At 38.4% G+C, this 20,495-nt stretch overlaps 1 protein-coding gene across 11 annotated transcripts in view; it reads left to right on the forward strand.

Moving 5' to 3' along the window:
- Positions 1 to 11,433: 11,433 nt before the first annotated feature.
- cadps2 (Ca++-dependent secretion activator 2) overlaps positions 11,434 to 20,495 on the forward strand; it is a 142,634-nt gene continuing 133,572 nt past the window's right edge. For 9 of the 11 annotated variants that reach the window (XM_028040865.1, XM_028040960.1, XM_028040875.1 and 6 more), the window contains exons 1-5: positions 11,434 to 12,081; positions 15,465 to 15,578; positions 17,729 to 18,061; positions 19,293 to 19,373; positions 19,558 to 19,791. In XM_028040865.1, the coding sequence (XP_027896666.1) occupies positions 11,743 to 12,081; positions 15,465 to 15,578; positions 17,729 to 18,061; positions 19,293 to 19,373; positions 19,558 to 19,791 (1,101 nt within the window). In that variant the 5' untranslated portion in view covers positions 11,434 to 11,742. The remainder of the gene's footprint in view (positions 12,082 to 15,464; positions 15,579 to 17,728; positions 18,062 to 19,292; positions 19,374 to 19,557; positions 19,792 to 20,495) is intronic. The other 2 variants (XM_028040895.1, XM_028040943.1) reach the window with 1 other exon arrangement.

Here is a 20,495-nt window from a genome sequence, read left to right on the forward strand (position 1 = left end):
GAGAGCAGGGGTAAAGGATACTTGTTTTTGATGGTGATTTGATTTAGGCCTCTATAGTCGATGCAGGGCCTCAGAGAACCATCCTTCTTCCCCACAAAGAAAAACCCAGCACCCAAAGGGGAAGACGAGGTACGGATAATACCTGCAGCGAGGGATTTATTTATGTAGTCCTCCATGGCCTGGCGTTCGGCCCTGGAGATGTTATACAGTCTACTGTTAGGTAGAGGGGCCCCAGGCAGGAGGTCGATTGCACAGTCATATGGTCTGTGAGGTGGTAGAGAGAGGGCTTTGTCCCTACTGAAAACAGTGATGAGTTCATGGTACTCACTAGGGACGGCGGTGACGTCGGATGGATCCACCTCATCCATCGTGGAACGTGTGGGCTGCGAAGGAACAGCGGAACGGAGACAGGTGGTGTGGCACTTGGAAGACCAGGAAGTAATCCGTCCCTCAACCCAATCTATCTGGGGGTTATGCTTGAATAGCCAGTTGAATCCTAGAACTATGGGGGAACTGATCGTGGGAAACACATAGAAAATGATCTCTTCAGTGTGGTTACCAGAAATTAGCAGGCGTAGTGGCTTGGTCCGGTGGGTTATCTGGGGTAGACCCTTCCCGTCCAGGGCAGCGACACGGAGAGGAACTGTAACGGTTCAGTAGGCACGGAGAGCTGGTGAATTATGTCGGAACTGATGAGATTTTGTTCGCAACCGGAATCAATGAGAACTGACACAGAAAGTGAGTCATTGTTGGCGAATAGGGTGACAGGGAAGGTGAGACGGGGTTTAGGAGTGGACGGTGCCGGCAGTTTCCCCGCCTTCACTGCCGGACCTGCGGGTTTAAACGTACAGGACAATTAGCAATCACATGGTTCGGCTCACCGCAGTAAATACAGAGCTGGGAGCGTAACCTCCGTTGACGCTCCTCGGGTGTGAGCCTTGTGTTTCCTATTTGCATGGGTTCCATACATGGGGCTGGGGAAGGAGGTGAGTGCTGAGCAGAAAGACGACTACTGGTTAGAGAGGTGCATGGAGAAGAAACTCGACGGGTGCGTTCCCTGGCTCTAGTACGGATTCGGTTGTCCAATCTTATGGATAAGTTTATGAAATCGTTCAGGGATTCTGGCTCATCCAATGTGGCTAATTCGTCCTTTATCTGCTCGTTTAGCCCATGGAAAAAGGCGCTCTTGAGAGCTACCATGTTCCAGCCAGATGCGGCCGCCTTGATCCTAAAGTCTATGGCGAAATCAGAAACACTCTTCTGCCCCTGCTTTAACCCGTGCAAATCTCTGGAAGAGGATGTTCCTTCCGTCTCCTGGCAAAAGACCTGTTTTAACTCAGTTAGGAACTCGGGGTAGGTACATCCATAATTAACTGCGGTGGTAAACCGGGCTTCGGCCCACTCTAAGGCTCGGCCCGTCAACAAGGATAAGACATAAGAAATCTTACGGTCATCATTGGGAAAACTCTGTGGCGAATGGTTGAAGACAATGGTGCATTGGAGGATAAATCCTGTTACCTTCTTGATGTCACCAGAAAACTTATCTGGAGTTGCCGGGCGGACCTCAGAGAAGCCGGAGCGGACGAGCGGATCCGGGGCTAATGACGGCGCGGATGGGGAAACAGAAGGTTGATTTGTGTCCTGAGGTAATGAATTCTGTAGGAAATTTGAGAGTTCAGTTAATCGTCGGTTAGTTTCAGCTTGGCGATTTCCCAGCTCTCTCAGAGCTGAATCGTGGAGCTGAATGAGGGCTTGTTGGTCTGATAACGCTCCTCTGATCGCGTCTGCGGAGGTCGTAGCTTGGCCTGAGTGTTCTGTCATGTTGAGTTTTACTTTACGAACCCACATGCAAGAACACAATCAGAGAGAACGATTAAGTGCACAATAATCAGTTTATTGAAGTCAGGGGAGGGGTCAGGACGCGACTCCTGGTGCTGATGACCGGGTCATCTTGCTACCAACAGGAGAAGCAGGGTCAGAGCAGTGAGGAGAAAATCCTTCGGGAATATTCCAGAGTCTGTCTTACTTGGAATGAGGGGGGTTCCACCAGAGAGGGATCGACGAGAGGAAAGGGTGGACACACGAGGGGTGGCTTCTGACCGGTAGCACCGACAGCGTCGAGGGAGGACACAGGAGGTAGGGAATCCACAACGAGGGGAGCACAGGCGCACACTGAACTCGGGGAGGACTGCTCTTCGCCAGAACCGCGAGAGAACAGCAGGATATCTGACGAGGAAGACAACAAAGGGTTAGAGCGGAACAGATCACAGAGAGCCTAGTTCTGGAACGAGTTGTTACCGAAGTAAGCAAACACTCAGGCGATGAGACGGAGAGGAGCTGCTGCTTAAATCCATAATCCACGCCCTCCAAAACAAGCTGCAGGTGTGTAAACGGGTTGAACTCAGCAGCCTTCCAGGGGCTCTGTCTGTTGGCGACCTCTGGTGGATGTCATGAGGAATGCCAGTCCCAACGGCAGGAAAAAAAAACTCAAACCAAAAAAAACCCAAAATAAAACGGAAACAAAATGCAGACCCTGACAGTAATAAGACATGTTAAGGTGATAAACGTTAAGCTAGCATAGTTAACCTACTCCTCACTTTATATATATATATAGATATATATTTAATTAAACCTTTTTACTGACCTCTGAAATGTGATCCCTTTAGACCTTGTTATCTTGCTGTCGTAGTCTTGACAATTAATATCAAAACGTTGCGTCCCTTTTTCAGATTCTTTGCTTGATTGTGTCATTTCCCCACCACTGATATTCCTGACTGAATGTAAAACAATAGGGCATGTAAAGCACTGCCCAAAAGTCACATGATCCACTAGAACAATTGAACAACTTGCCGCTGACCTTTTGTTTTACAAAGCATTAACTACCTGTTAATATGCAGCTGCTGCCGAGTTACTGTCCGCACATAGATGCTTTATTAACAAAACTGCTACGCTGCTTTCATAGACTTAAGTTTTTTTGTCAAAGGTAGCAAACATCTCATTCATATTTAGCTCTTTAAGTTTTAGTTAATTAGAAGAGTTTGAAATGGGAAGGAGGAGCTGATCAAGTGGACCCAGCTCTGTGTGTGGGAGCCCAGAACAGATATAAAAAACTAAAAGTTATGCCTTTATTTCTCATTGTCTTCAACATAGAGCCTTTAAAACCACAAAATAAAATCTGAATACTTTTCTATATAAACCCTGCTGCTTTAAATGTTACATTTAAGTTATGATACTCCCCAGATATTCATTTCTATCTACCTGTTGGTTCTCTGTCACCCAGGACATGGCAAAACTAAAAATGGCTTAAAAATAAAGCAACTTAAGTTATAATTTAAATACCCCATCATTTTCATTTTTTTAAAGTCATAAATTTGCTAGAAAAAAACTCTGAATTTATTGACTTTTGAAACTCAAAAGTCCAGAACAAAATTTCTGAGTCTTTTTTTAAACAATTTTTGTCCTTTCAAAATCAGAAATTTCTTAGATGTTTCAAGAAAATGCCTGAAATGAATCTAAATTTTTTTTAGTTGTATCTTAATAGAAAAAGATTGAAAAATGGCCTTAATAAGCCATTTTATCTGGGAATGAAAGACATTGAGATTTGTAGTGTATTTCAAATAACATTCTGAATGCAAGTCAGTTGCACAAAAAGCCAAAGGTCATATTTTTACTCTATTTAAGACAAATTGCTTATTGTTGTTTCCTAAAATAATGGTCTAAGGCAGGGGTGTCAAACTCGTTTTCATTTTGGGCCATACCAAAAATCTGAATGCTCTTAAAGGGCCGGTTACGCCAGAATATATTGATAAAACCCATTAAACTCTTAAAATATTAATAAACAGCTGTTTGTTTCTGCATTCAATAATTGTTTCTTAAAATTAAATTGTATTTAACATCTTTCCACACTGATCAGTCTCTCCAGGATTTTGCGAATGTTTTTTGTAATTTTTGCTTTAAAAATGACAGATTTTATGGTGCTGATTTAGAAATGTTTGCAAGGAACTTTTACAATACTTGCGCTAATGTATGATATTAAAAGTCACATTTTACTGCTTGCTGTATCGATCACACCCTATAACTTGACATCAAGTAAAGGTGAGGCAGCACTGACTTAAACCCAAAGTTTTTGTATTAATTTTGAGAAACATTTGCAGTAAAATCAGAAACAATATTGATTTTGTGTGAATTTTGCTTATTTGTCAACAACTGGAGGAACCTCTTGATGTAATTTGCAGTATAGAGGACCCCATAAAAGCTGTAGAGGGCCAGATTTGGCCCACGAGCCTTCTGTTTGACACATTGTTTTACAAGATTTGAAGTTTAAATTTTTGAAAAACCTGGATTTTTTTTCCACCTGCTATCTTGTTTGACAAATGTATCACGTCTTCTATTTATTTATTTCAACGTTAAAATGAAATATTATAGCCAGACCATTATTATTTTTTTTTTAATGAGAAAGCAGTCCCGGTATTAGGAGAACTCGGTAATATTTTTATGAAAACTCGACTCGAAAAATAACTAAAACTTATGATGGGGAATGTTGAGCATCTTGTGAAGTTTTATAAATAAGAAAATACTTAATCTTTTAACACATTAGTGTCAAATTAACTCTTTATCAGTAGAGTGTATTTGTGAAAGAATCAAACGAATTGATCTGGTCACATCAGAAGCTTTTTCCTCATTAAAATGACTTAATTTTAAGGCGTTATGGTAAAATTGCATCTTTTTTGTGCTAATATTATGGCAATATTCTTGTAATGAAATACAAATTCTTACGTAAGGGATGACTGAAATAAACTGAACAGAAAAAACAAGAATTTAATATGGAGTAAATTAACTTTATTATTGTTTTCAGCGATCCTTCTCCTGTTGAATCGTTCCCTCATTCTCTACATGGAGTTCTTTCTTTTTTCTCTACATCTTCGCTGCAGATCCTCTCCTTCCTGTTTGCCTTCTGTCTCGCAATAGTGCGAGAAAATTTGTGCCGCTTGTCAAAGGATCAAAGGATCAAAGGATTTCAGATTTAGTTGTAATTTTTAAAATTTTTTGAGTGATATTTCTCCAGTAAAAGTCTTTTTCTACAAAATGAAATGTTGTTGATTAAACTATAATAACCCTAACCTTCCTTGTGTTTACAAACTAGACGACAACCCAACAAATATATCCTTTGACATTTAAAATGTTTCTTGATATCATCCTTTCTAGAGAGATTAGAGAGATTTCCACATCTCTAAAAATGCCAATATTGTAAAATTTAAATGATTTATTTGTTGTAGTACAGTATAAATTACATTTATTTCATGGTAATTGTATAGTTCCCCATTATCTAAACCGTTTTAATTATAAATCTGATTTAAATTATTCTTTTCTTTCCTATTAAACTGTCACTTATACATTCAAAAAGACCAGGAGTTAATCTATTTCATTAGATCAACCTTATTTATACCAGAGACACAGAATATGGGTTTTATTTCTTTAATATATTTATTAATTTAATATAACTTATCTAAACTAAGTAGGAAAAAAATCTATTAAGTCTAAGATCTGTTGGACTTTTCAGACTTTTCCTCAGTGGTGAATTAAAATAAATGTAATTGAATAGAAATAAAATTATACTGCTTTTAGGCTTTGCATATTGAACTAAAACTTCTAGAATAATATATAAATATTTCTTCTAATCATTGAAATATTTTGTTAAAATATATATTTAATAATAGTTTTTGCCAAATCCCTTTTCTATCTTTTTTTTTTTTTTTTTTTATCAAAAATGCTTTAAGAGGATAAACATTGTAAATAATTTTATGAGAAATTTCTCTTCCTTTATTGTTTATTAAGTATTTTTTTTAGGAGTAACCAAGTCCACTTCCAATTTATATTTTAAAAAATGCTGGACCAATAAAATATACAAGCTGGTGAAAAAACAACATCTTGTAACAGAATATTTCTTAACATTTTGTTGGTTGTTTTCTTACTATATACTTATATTTTGATATTTAATTATTGTGATTCCAAGATATTTAACTTTGTCTTTTATAGAAATATTGAGGAATGTGCCTTTTAAATTAGATTTAATGGAAAGTAATTCCCATTTGTTTAGATTTAGAGTCAAACCAGAAGCTTTGGAAAAGGTGTTGATGATTTGAATAGAGTTTTTTATTTCACATGTATTCTTTAAAAGGCTGCAGTGTCATCAGCAAGCTGGGAAATTATGATATTTCTGTTTGCAACATTAATCCCTGGAATTTTTTCCTTGATTTTAACTGAAAGAATTTGCATGGCCAGAATGAATAGATATGGGGAAACTGGACACCCTTGTCTGAGACCTCTGTCCCTCTTGTTATATTGTGATGTCACAATGTGACACAATGTGACACAATGTGACATCACAATATAACTCCAAAGGCAGAATTCTGACATCACCAGCGATTATATAAGCGCATCACATCATTTACTTTCATCACAGCCGTTTAGCCGCCGTTGTTGACACATTTCACTCGAGAATTTATTTAGCAGTTCACAGTAAGATTTTCAACTTTGTTTGGTGAACATTTCATTTGGAGATTGACATCAAACTTAACCTGAAATCTTTACAGAATTTCTAGAGAAGTGATTTGAGCTTAGAACCTGAAACAAGAAAAGGTTATAATGGAGTCCAACCAAGTCGAAGAGGTTGCATCCGACAACATTGTTGAAAGAGAATTACAGCCAGCCAATCCACTCAAGTGCAAGAAGAAGAAGGTGCCATTTGCAGTCTGGTTGGAGCAACAAGAGCTTAAAGGTTCTGCTGAAAATATTGAACAGCAGGACGTTTCAATGGTGACTGAAAATGGATCAATGGCCAAAGCGCTGGAGACACAGGATCAAAAAGAGAAGACAAGTCCATCTACAGGTAAGCCCAAGGACAACAGCCAGGCAGACAATCTAACTGAGGTTCCTGATGTTCAGACTGCAGAAAATGTTCAACAAAGATGTTTAAATGAAATTCAAAATTTGCCCCACTCTTCTGAAAACACAAGTCAAGCAAAGTGTTCGTGTCTTGCCACATTTAAGGAGACAGAATTGAAATACAAAGACATGCAGAAATACCTAATGACACAACTCGATGAGATGTTTGACACAAATAAAAAACTAAGTGCTAAACTTAGACAACAGCAAGAGCTGGTGAAGAAACTACAGTCAGAGAGCAGACAAAGCAGGAATTCAATGGTTTCTGTTCAAAGAGTTTCACAAGACAACCCAAAGCAGAAAACAGTGAATTATCAACCTGCTTCAGCACAAACAGAGATGGATGGAAGGGAAACCAGATTTTCATTAAAACCAGTCAGTCGGACAATTTCAACGCAAACTGAGATGGATGGACAGGAAACCAGTAGTAACTTGAAACCGTCAAATAACGAAATGCAGAAATACTTAATGAAACAACTTGATGAGATGTTTGACACAAATAAAAAACTAAGTGCTAAACTTAGACAGCAGCAAGAGCTGGCAAGGAAAGGACTCTCAGAGAGCAGACAGAGCAAGAAGTTAATGGTTTCTGTTCAGACTCAGACAGATTCACAAGAAATCCCAAAGCAGAAAACAGCAAATTATCAATCTGCTGCAACACAAACTGAGATGGATCTGCAGGAAACCAGTTATCCAGTAAAACCAGTCACTCAAACAACTTCAACACAAACTGAGATCTCTTTAGTGCTACAAAAACAGCCCTCTGAAACCCAACTGAATGGGCATCAGGATCAGCAGACCAAGACATTCAAGAGATCTACAGGTAAGAACAGGACAGAGTCAGCAATGAAAGTTGCCTGTGAGCTGGAGATCCCCAATAATGAGAACGGTGACCAACAAGAATTTTCTATACTGGGAACAGTTGTGGATCATATAGCCTCCATTAAAACATACATTCATATGATTGAAACAGAGATCGCTAAAGTAGAGCAGATCAATGAAGGACAAACGGTCTCTGAAACAGAACTAAGTGGAGACCAGCAAGATGACAAAAAACCATCAGAGTGTAAGAACAAAAGAAAGGCAGCAATGAAAGCTGCCTGTGAGCTGGAGACCCTCAACAATGATACGGTTTCTGTGGAAGACACTGAACAAGATGACGTTTCAATACCAGAAAACTTCTTTTCAGAAATATTCGGGGATCAGACAGGTGGGGCTCCTGTAGTTTGCACAGAAGGGGAGAGTGGTCTAATGGAAAAACAGAGAACATCGCCTCCACAGATAAAGGTTGCATTAAACAAAGAAGGAATTAAAACAACACCTCAGGAATCAGAGACTCAAGCAGCTGGAGAGTCAGCTGAGCAGAACAACGTCTCAGAACAAGAAGAGAGCGCCATGAAAAAGATTTCTCTGTGGAGGCGATTCAAAAAGGCTGTAACTCCATCATGTCTGCGCCAGTTCAAAGACAGAAGTAACATCCATCCAGCGTAGACATCGATTTATATTAGATTTAAAAGGGGGTGGGGCCATGTGTGGGTTGGGTGATTGGCAGTAATTGGAAAAAGAGCTTCTGTTGTTGTTAATTGGACATTTTAATATTAAAAAGCCAGAACTGCACGGTGGGAAACGTCTCCCTGTGCAGCTGTGGGTTCACTCCGGGTGCTCCGGCTTCCCCCACGTTCAACATCAGTACTCATGTTCATTCATTGTAAGATTTTTATTTCTAATTCTAAACAGAAAATAAGACAACCACATTTATTAATTAAAGGGAGAATTGGAAAAAGAAAATGTGAACAACATGGAACAAAAAGAGCCTTTTAGAAATCTAAACCTATACAAATTGGAAAAGAATTTAGAAAATGATTTATCTGTCTGGACAATATAGATATATCTATTTCTAAATTTAATTATATATATAGACATAGATATCTATCTATCTATCTATCTATATGTAAATCTGTCTGACTCTCTATAAATGTATATAAATCTATATGTAGATATCTATATATGCATATATATAGATATCTACATATGGATATCAATCAATCTATCTACACTCAATAAAAATATAAATGCAACACTTTTGTTTTTGCTTCCATTTTTCATGAGATGGATTCAAAGATCTAAAATTCATTCCAGATAAACAACATTACCATTTCTTTCAAATGTTGTCCACAAATCTGTCTAAATGTTTGATAGTGAGAACTTCTGCTTTGCTGAGATAATCCATCCTACCTCACAGGTGTGTCACATCAAGATGCTGATCTGACATCATGATTAGTGGACAGGTGTACCTTATACTGCCCACAATAACTATCAAACATTTAGACAGATTTGTGGACAACATTTGAAAGAAATGGTAATGTTGTTTATCTGGAATGAATTTTAGATCTTTGAATCCATCTCATGAAAAATGGGAGCAAAAACAAAAGTGTTGCGTTTATATTTTTGTTGCGTGTAGATACTGTATATCTACCTCTTCCTCTCTCTGTACATGTACGGATATATATATATATATAGTATATATATCCTACAGTATATATATATATATATATCCTACAGTATATATATATATATATATATATATATATATATATATATATATATATATATATATATATATATATCCTACAGTATATATATATATATATATATATATATATATATATATATATATATATACATTATACATTATTTTAGGAAGGTGACAATAAGAGATAACGTGTACAACCTGAACACATCCTATGCCATTTACCTCAATAATTTTATATAAAAATGAAATTAAAGCAACAACCGAAAGAGACCCAGGAGGGTTAAAAAATCATTTTTTTTAAATAAACTTTATTTACAAATAAAGCATATACAATTGCAGACAGTAGCATGCTCGCGGTGCTGGGGTAACAAATCCACAAGATTCCATGAGAAAAAATAAAAAATAACAGTTTACAAATCAAATTCATCACTTAAGGTTATAAATTTCATAGCTTTAGAGTTGGTGCACATTTTTAGAGTCTAAAAAACATCTTACATAAGCTCTAAAAACAGTAAGGTTGGTTTATTCTTAGCAAATTTACAGGCATGTATGTGGAACTTAGAATAAGAATAATAGAATAAGAAAGTTTATAATATATTCTTTCCAACAAATACTGTTATTGGAAATACCAAGGAAAACATATTTAACATTCAAAGGAATAATAATAAATGTATATTACATTTCCGACTAAAGAAAATATTGAAGTCACACCAAAACGTTTTGCTAAAAGAGCATTCCCAAAACAGGTGGGTTAATGTTTCTTGTTTGATGTGACAAAAGGAACAAAGAGGATCAATATTTGGAATATATTTATTCAGTACTGAATTTACAGGGTAACACCTGTGTAAAATTTGAAGAGAGCCCTCCCGTACTTTATTTGAGACAAAAAACTTTCTTGGCAACAACCATGTTTGTTCCCAATCAATATCTAAATAAAGATTGTTCCAAAAAAAGATTGAAGCAGGTTTGGTAATAGTATTCCTCTGGATTATCTCTCTGATATGTTTATTTCCTGTTTTAATACTAAGTAACGGGTCTGAATTACCAATAAATAACTGTGGAGAGCTGGGATATTGGACATGGGCTCTACCTGAGGTTGATATAAGAAATTTCAAACCTGCTAAAATAGCATCGAAAACAACAGCAAATTCTTTAGGGGTCACAGGGAATTTATATAACAAAGAAAAACTCACCATAATTAAATAGTTGACCATCCTCATTAAACAATTGTTTTACAGATAGAATATCATTATCCACCAAGTTCTTAAGAAATAGGGACTTATGCTTGAAGCAAATATTTTGGTTATTCCAAATAAAACTTCTGATGTAAGCCCATCTGTACCAGGAGATTTATTTGATTTAAGACTATTAATAACTTCTTTAATTTCATCAGGCGTGATTGGAGAGTCGCGTAATATTTTGTTTTGGTCACCAATTGTTTCTGTGCCACTTAAGGAATTAAAGAAATAATTATGTTCCTCGGGAGAATGTCTAGACTCATACAATGATTTGTAAAAAGTTTCACATATATTTCACATATAGTTCCTTTGTCAACAATTCCATCACCAAGTGAAAGACATAATTAGATTACGTATGTTTTAACATATTTATATTTCGTAGTATGTTTAATACCTCCTAAAAGATTATTTTCGAAGTACTATTAATCTGACAAGCCTGATCAGGACGTACTGTATATCCTAATGTTCTGAATAAGACTATCTGGCATTCACATGTAAGTTTTGGCTTTATTCTTAGCACTAGAGAATAAAAGGCCTTCCCGTAACTGTGTCCCAACCAACTTGCAACACAAAGTTACACCCTTGATACACAACTACTGTATGTGTAATTTGGAGAGAAAAAATTGGTGCATTTAAAAAAGTCCAGAGTGACATCTCTTCGCTCTGTTTCAACCCATCTCTGCTCGCAGCCACAGGTTGCTCACCTGTACGCATATCGAGCTCTCGGTAGCAACCGGTGGCTGCGAGCGAGCGCGCGCGCTGCCATTCCAACACATTTTCTGTGCGTGAAGGAACGAAGCTCACGCGGCGACTTTTATCCGGAAAACTCCGCCTGCCCTGACGTCGCCATCAGCAACAGCATTTAACCCAGGTCGTGACTTCAAACGCAGCACTTGTTCCAGCAGGAAAACGGCGTTGACAGTAGATATGCTGGCGGTAGCGCCACGTCAACTAAAACAAACTAAAGCGTGAACAGGACTTTGCCGTGTTATTAGACTGTTAGTCTGCGTTTTAACACCTGTCACCATGCTGGACCCGTCCTCTAGCGAAGACACGGGCGGGGAGTCCGACACTGAAGTTACCAGAGAGCCTCCGAGGAAACCGCCCGCCTTCTCAGAGGCAGAAAAGCAGGGAGACAGCGGGCGGGCGGGCGGTCAGCAGCTGCAGTCTGCCGAACCCCCCGGTGAAGGTGCAAAAGACTGCCCCTCTGCGGGTGACGATGAGGAAAAGAAGGAGCGAGAGCGTCTTCAGAAGGAGGAAAAGGAGAGGAGGACCAAGCTGCAGATCTATGTATTTGTTCTGCAGTGTATTTCCTATCCGTTCAACGCCAAGCAGCCCACCGACATGGCCCGAAGACAGCAGAAGGTGAGACTGAACAGCAAGGAGGCTTTAGCCTCTCAGTGCAGGGAATTAATATTGGAGAAGTCTCAACCAAACAAAGCGAACTCTTCTGCTTTAGCAAACCCTTAAAACATCACAATTTTACATGGCTTGAAATGAAAATAATGCACAGAACAGTTCAGTATAGTGTTAACCTCAAATGATTGAAAAACAAATAGTTTCCTTCTTTTCCGCAACACATTAAGTTTATTTGGTTTTCAAACAATAAGTAGGTTTCCAACTTTAAAAGTGCTTCCAAAACATACACACACCGGATAAAGTGTTGTGGATCTAATGTTATGTCCGTTAGGAGATTGTGTAAACATTGTGTATAGTGCAAAAACAATTAAAGACACAAATCACTCAAGGGAGTCTGTTATACTTGGCAACAGAGGCGCCGTCAGAACCCTGGAACACTGAGATCTTAGTCTGCCCTTATTCTCACAGCCATCCATCACTTCCCATCAGTCAGCTACAGATCCTTTCCAAGAAATTTGAATATCATGGAAAAGTTGTTTAATAACCATAATTCAATTCAAAAAGTAAAACTTTCATGGGTTATAGAGTGAGGGCCTACAGTTTAAACAACTTCAACTGTTTGTTTGTTTACAGGACATGAATGTTGTAAATTGAGTGTGACACACTAATTATCTACTAAACTCAAAGCACCACCAGATGTCATTAAATTGGTTCATTTGGCTCAGTTCAGTTCAGTTCATGCAAACTCCATGCAGAAAGACCCAGGCCCGGGAATTGAACCCAGGACCTTCTTGCTGCAAGACAACAGTGCTCTCAACTGCTCCACTGCACCATTCTCTGGCAGTATCTCTCCATGATACCGTGAGATCATCTGTGTCATTAACATAACAAGGTTTTATAAAATAAATTTTTTTTTCAGCAAGAATGTTCAAATTTTATTTAAATTCTATTTCAGTACAAAAATCTAAGATGAAATTAAATTCAGTGTCAAATTTTTAACAGATTTACACAGTGACAAAGGTCTAAAGCAAAGCACAGAAACACCTGCAATATTTTGATGAGGCTTTTTAATATTTAGGCCAGAGCAGCGAAAGCAAAGGCCTGTTGTAATCATACTGTTTACTATTTTTTTTCTTCCACCTAAAGTACGTGGCTTTTTGGAGGCCTTATCATAATCAAAAACTACATGAAAATTACGTATTTTAAGGTCGTGCAAAAATCACAAACGGCTCAACAGCGCCACCTGGAAACTTTCAAAACACCCTCTGTATTGACCTCTCTACATTGACCTCTCTACATTGATCTATCTCAACTGGAAACACAGACATATCAGAAACATTATTTCTTTCCTATCTGCTTTATAACTTAGAAGGTACTAAATCCTGATACTGTGTCATCAAGCTCATAACCAGGTTGTGCACATGCTTTCAGCAACGGTGGGGCTTGGTTATAACTTAGTGTCAGTAAGTGTAAATAACTCACAACCCACGTATACCTTGTGTTATGTGATGCAGTTTGGGTTGTTCATGTGTTTACTGCTTTCTGAGGAAATGGGGTGTAGATGGATGAGCCAAACCACTTTTGGAACCAGTCGTGTATGTATTTGTGACAAGATTTTAACCCAGTGTATGGCAAACCTTCAGCATTCTGAAAATGTACTCTCCTGTTTCCTACAATGCTATTGGAAGGGAAATGGATAAGAATTTAAATATAGCAGGATTGGTATAAATTTACTTTATTTGTAGACCAGATGGCACTGTGGATGTCAGCCTTGGTGCTTTGGTCTTTCGTACTTTGCTTGATCTGTCTATTCAGCAGTAATCATACTTTATGACATTTTGTAATTTTTTAATTATTGATAAGATATTCTTTATTGATCAGTCACAGCAACAGAGTATCTTGCTAAGGGGTTTTACTTCTTTTTACTCCAAGCATCAGCTTCAGTCAGGTTCCATCATAGCCTGAATTATTAACCATATTATCCTACAATAAGTTTACTACTAAACAGAGGAGTAATGAAGGGGAGGAACTTCACTACTACTTCACTATGTAGTAGCTGACTGAACTGTCAGGCTACGGTTGAAGAGATGTTGCAGAATCCCACAGAGCTGGTTTGCAACTTCAGGCCTTCAGGACTCCAGGGCTGATACCATCTGGACCTGCAGCCCGGGTCCAGTTCAGTCTCTCCGGGTGCCTTTTCAGTTCTAGATACAGAAAAGTGGGAGGGGGACGCAAAGGGAGCATCAGCATCTCCTGATGTGATTGAAGACAGACTTGTGGAAGCAGAAGAGTCCATGACTGAGGTGGAAGATGGAACATCTAAGATCTTACAGGAAAGCTGTGGGTCAGAGGAAGATGGGATGTGTGTATGACTGGGGACAGAGAGGATGATGATGATGATGAGTTTGTTCCGGAACTGAACCTTTTGTGGAATGCGTTCAGCTCATTTGCTCTGTGATCCAGGGTTTGTTATTCTGGATTTCAGAATCTGGAAGCATCTCACTGTTCTGGTGCCAATGGTGCTGCCCACACAGGAGTTTATAGTCAGTCACACACTCAGTCATGGCACTGATGGGTAGATTATCTAATCTATCTATTGATTTGATTTATTGTCATTGTACAGTAAACTCTACAAGACAACTAGTAGTACAGCTACTTTTGGGGCATTTAAAAACAAACAGTCAAATCAGATTAGACTGGTGTGATCTGGGGAAAAAAACCCTTTGGTGGGCAGGACAATGGCGTAAATCCCAGGGGGCCGGGACCCCCCCAATCTTGGAAAAGTCTAGAATTGTCCATCCCCCTCCCAAAAAAAAAATCATTGGAGAGACATTTGCATCTAAATGGCTTTTCTGCCATTTATCTCAGAAAAAAATAAGAATTAATTTTTAGTTTGAAACGGGAAGGAAGAGCTGAGCAAGTGGACCCAGCTCTGTGTGTGGGAGCCGAGAACAGATAGAAATTTACAAAAATGTATGCCTTTATGTCTCACTGTCTTCAATGTAGAGCCTTTAAAACCACAAAATAAAATCTGAATATTTTTCTATAACCACCTTATTCCTGGGAGGCTTACTGGGGAAACGATTATGGGTCTTACTTCAAGACCCAAATCTTAGACATATTAATATCTGATGTAAAGAGCACAGATTCAGGTGATGTTACCACAGTTTGCTTTTATCCTCATTAAAACATGTGTAGTACAATGGTAACATCACAATCTGATTATAAAAAATAATGTTATGCCTTTTTTTCTTTTTTTACACCATTTTCCGTAGAATATTGTTGTATACCCCATGTATATATGGAACTCATTTTTCCAGTCATGTACTCCTCGTTAAGTTTCACTGTATTAAGTTTGTACCTCCTGCTTCCTCTGTTTTCTCTGTAAGGTCAACAAGCAGCAGCTGCAGACAGTGAAGGAGCGCTTCCTGGCCTTCCTCAATGGAGAGACTCAGATTATCGCTGATGAAGCTTTCTGCAATGCTGTGAGAAGCTACTATGAGGTGAGGGGACACAAGCTTCATGTAAATGATTCCTGTATTTCAGAAACAGAAATGTGTGTTGGTCAAAGAAACTCTGATTCTCATCAACCACCTTGATTCTTGTCATAACTACAGACACATAATTCTTTGTTCACAAAGGCATATCATCCTCACTGCCCTTTAACTGTGCACCTCTAAAAGCTATTCTAGATTATATTTGTGGTTCACATTGAGCTACATAAGCAGAGGAAGTGATGTGGCTTTTAAGCTTGACTCATACCTTGATGAAGAATTGATATAAATTCCGATACAGGCACGCCTGCATCCAGTTTGAGTGAAAGTAGGCGTGCGCGAGCCACAGCGAGACCTGCCAGCCCGGTCAAGTCATTTACAAACAATTATGTTTCATTGCCAAGCTACTGTGGCCGACAGGTGCAAACACATAAACGGCAAAACAAGCTGCAAACACATGTAAAAAAACATCAACAACAACAACAAAAAACAAACAAACAAATGCAACAGAAAAGCTCTGCAAACAAAAAATCTCTGCAATAACAGAAAATAGAAGCAAAAACCTTCAATGAACAAAACAAATCCAAACAAAAAGGGACACAATCACAAATAAAATCCTACAAAAAACCAAAAACTGCCATCATTAACAAACAAAATGGTGCAATCGGAGGAAAAAGGAGCAAGGGAGAGAAACGCTGCAATAGCACAAAGTACGGAAGCCTGTTTCTACGGAAGCCTGTTTCTGCCACTGAGTAAAAAAAAAAATTTAAAAATGATCCTGTGGGACTGTGGGAACACATTAAGTAATATATATGTGTGTATGTATATATATATATATATGTGTGTGTGTGATGACCGGAGGTTTTTGTAAAATGGATTTTTTTGACCACTTTTTGAACTTGAAATGTCAGATTAAGTTAATTTTTGTTTTTAACAAAGTTGTAAGAGATTTTTAGCAATTATTCTGTTTATTTTTACAAGAAGTAAAGTACAGTATATGGATTTATTCTTCACCAGACAAATGACAGCCTGCAGATCCCTGTTTCTTTGTCTCTAATCTCTGGCTTCTCCTCCTGCATGAATAATTTAGTGATGTTTAAGGCCTCAATTAATTTGAGCAGCAGGGTGGGAGGAAGTCTCCTGCCGATCACTTTATAAGTAATAATTGCTGGCATTTGTGGTGCTCTACAGAATGGAAAAGAACATATAGAAATCAGAAAGCAGGATGATGGAGGACAGCAGTCTGAGGACTAATCTGCAGATTATTGGATACAATAGACCAAGAGCTTCAGCCTTTGTCCAAACAGTTGTACTTTAAACAATTGTTCATTGTTTCAGTTATCATGAACATTGTGAATGTCAGAATGAGATCATCAAGAGGTAGAAAAACCCTGATGCAGGCCACAGACAGAAATGCACTGGTGTGCTAGTGAAGTCGGTGCTCCCCACAGGGTGGAAACCCACAGTTGGCAGGAGTCTATTGGAACCTGGGAGGTGGAGTTGAGGTTGGAGCTCGTTGGAAGGTTGGGACTGTTTTGTTTGGGCAGCTCAGGTTTGCTAGCTTGTTTGGATGAAGTGCATTTTATTTTTTTTGGCACTGTCTCTGGATGGGGTCGGCCCAGTTGGAAAGGTCACCTTAGGTTTTAAAGATCAAGTCATTCATCTCTAAATTTTACTTTGCTGGACATAGAGCAAGAATAACTCTTGGGATTCTAAAGTTTTCAGACACCTGTACCAGACATGATGGTTTATAGGCCTATTTGTTTTAATTTCTGTTGGAATTGCATGGATTGTTAGGCACTTTGTGCTATGAAAAGTATTTTCAGATAATTTTCTTCTGATAAAGAGAACCTTAAATATTTTGCTCATAGTCTTTCTTCCCACAGTATCTGAAAGGCACTGTGGGAGTAAGTTGGCTCATTGATTGCTTAAAGACCTCTGGAAAGGTTGGTAATTAATTGACTTGACCTATTTTTGCTGATGTTCTTTCAGTCTTACCAAAATAACCTCGGTGTGGCTGGGACTTATTTGGCTGCAAACAAGCCAGACTGCACTTAAACAATTTCCCTTTTTTTCCTTTGAAAGTGTTGACATGTTGAAGATATTTCAGTGGACCATATGAACAAATAACTAAGTATGTTCTTTCTCTCTCTAAACAGGGTTTTCTGAAGAGTGAGAGAGTTTACCGAATGGTTCAGAGTGGTGGGTGCTCAGCCAATGACTTCCGCGAGGTTTTTAAGAAAAACATTGAGCGACGGGTGCGCAGCCTTCCGGAGATCGATGGCTTGAGTAAAGAGACTGTGCTGAGCTCCTGGATTACCAAGTATGATACCATCTACTGTGGGGAGGAAGACATGCGGCGCCAACCACAGCGGGCACACCTGAGTGCTGTTTCAGAGCTCATCCTCAGTAAAGAGCAGCTGTACGAAATGTTCCAGCAGATACTGGGCATCCACAAGTTTGAGCACCAGCTGCTATACAATGCCTGTCAGGTAAGTGGATTTTTGTCAGCAGATGACCTCACCTTAGGGATGCATTAACATGTTTATTAGCTGATATTTCTTTTAACATGTCAGTAATTGTCCCAGAAGTAAAACTGGGCTAATGTTAACAACCAATTTTTCTTGCTGTTTGGTTTTCTGGAAGGGGGCGTGCAGGAGGTTGGTCATGTCAATGGAATAAGTACATCTTTATCAATATTAAGGAATTATTCATTCAAGCTACTATATCTTGCTGAAAAGTTACTTGTAAATAGTTTTATGTAATTCCAAGGGCACTAAAATATTTAGTGCCCTTGGAATTAAAATAAAAAGGGGGTAGGGGGAGATTTTTCTGAAAGTATGTGACAGTTCAAGTTTTTCTTTCCTGCAAACAAGGTCTGAAGAGTACAATGAGGGCTTCCAGGTGTAAAGGCCATTAGGAATTAATCTGAAAATCAGAAAAGATAACCAAGAGTATTTCAAAACATCAGAAATGACAGCAGCCAGCAGAAGTGGAATAGTTCAGGTCATGTGAGCTCTCACCGAGTCCCATTCACTTAGATTCTTTTCGGTAGACTTTCTTCCGGACCAATCAGTGAACAGGAGGAGAAGTTGTGGACGATGACGTTTGTTTTCTGCAATGTTTTAGAATTGCAGCCTGCCTGTAGTTTTATCAATGACACCAGAGGAAGTGAAATAAGCCATCCAGTTTGTGTTGGTCACACTTCCAGATATTGAATTAACATTAACAGCCGCTTTGTTTTGATCAACACTTCTTTCTTTGTTTACCGTGCAGGCAGTTTCCTGTAAGCTTAATCGTGTTAAACTGGCCCATTTCATAGGTGACAGACAAACGTTGGTGATTATGTGTCACTGCCAGACATTAACAATACCTACACACCAACTATATAGTCTTAAAAAGACAAACATTAAAAGAAAGTTTATTAAAATATATATGTTTTGCACTACAGCTGTATTTAAAGTGTCCAGAATTTTTTATTTTTTTTTATCCTTCATCCTTGACTTGTCATTTTAATCGCTGAAGCTGTTGGTGTGTAGAGCAGTAAAGACAGGCAGCAGTGAGTAAAACAAGAATTATATTTTAAGATGTTACAGCAGGGCTTCCGCATGTCCAAACCAAAAACTTACCTTTTTTAAATTTGCTTCTAAAACAGGGATGTTTTTCATCTTTTAGACAGCGCTCTTCTTTTTTTCTGTTTCATTTTTGTTTGCTTTTTTACAGCTTGACAATGTGGATGAACAAGCTGCTCAGATCCGCAGAGAGCTGGACGGGAGGCTACAGCTGGCTGAGAAGATTGCTAGGGTGAGATCTGGTTTCTTTAGGATTGTGTCAAGCAATTTATAGCACAATATGTGTTTAAAATGAGCCACACATTTAATATTGGCTGCTCATAAATACTTTGCTAATAGTTTGAAAAGTTTAGTGTTTGCAGGTGTTTTTATATGTCAAGAAAGTTAAAGGTAACTTTTCTCTGTACATACTATAGGAAAAGACGAACCCAAAGTTTGTCTCTACTGACATGGGGGCTTTGTACATTGAAGAGTTGCGTTCTTCTGTCAACTTGCTGATGGCTAACTTGGAGAGTCTGCCAGTGTCCAAAGGAGGTCCAGACTTCAAACAGAAGCTTAAGCGCTCCTCTATGAACAACTCCTTCTTGGATATAGGGGATGAAGGAGACATACTGTCCAAATCTGATGTTGTGCTGACCTTTAACCTGGAGGTTGGTTAAGTATGCAAGATGCTTGCAACCATAGTATGTATTTTATTATTATTATTTTTTTAGAAAAACAAGTAGAAAGAAAAGGGCATGGTTTTGTATTTTAATAATGTGAAATACATTTCAGCTCTGCCAAGGCAAGATGTATTTTCTTGTACATGTATAAAATGCCAGATTCTGTTCTAACACTCACAGATAAAAGTCAGTCTTTTGCAAAGGGAACAAAAATGTCACCTGTTAGCAGCAACTAAAGAGCTCCATGTATATATGTTTCCTACATGTCAGATCTAAAACTTGGGTTTGGGTTGAATAAAGTCAAAATGAAAAGGTTGAGGATCAGGTCTGTCTCAGGCTTCTGTGGCGCATTTTTAATATCCTACAATACATGCAGCACACAGAAAACTAAACCAGAGTACATCATTTAAAGATGTGTTAATCTACTTATTTAAGTCTAAATAGAGGAGGAGGTAGCTCACCTGGGACTTCATGCATAAATGAGTGCGCAGTTTTCACAGTAAAACTTGGCATACGGATAAATTTAGAAAAGTGCGTCGCACAAAAAAATCCAGATGTATAAAGCTGTGCACACGCACATGGCTGCACACCTTTCCTTTGTAGGAAAGGTGTATATCACAGCAAAAGGTTGCTACTTTGAAGAAACTAGAATATAAGGGGTATTTTCAGTTTTACACTTTTTTGTTTAGTGC

Source organism: Xiphophorus couchianus, chromosome 2 (assembly GCF_001444195.1).
Source record: "Xiphophorus couchianus chromosome 2, X_couchianus-1.0, whole genome shotgun sequence".
NCBI classification, from domain to species: domain Eukaryota; kingdom Metazoa; phylum Chordata; class Actinopteri; order Cyprinodontiformes; family Poeciliidae; genus Xiphophorus; species Xiphophorus couchianus.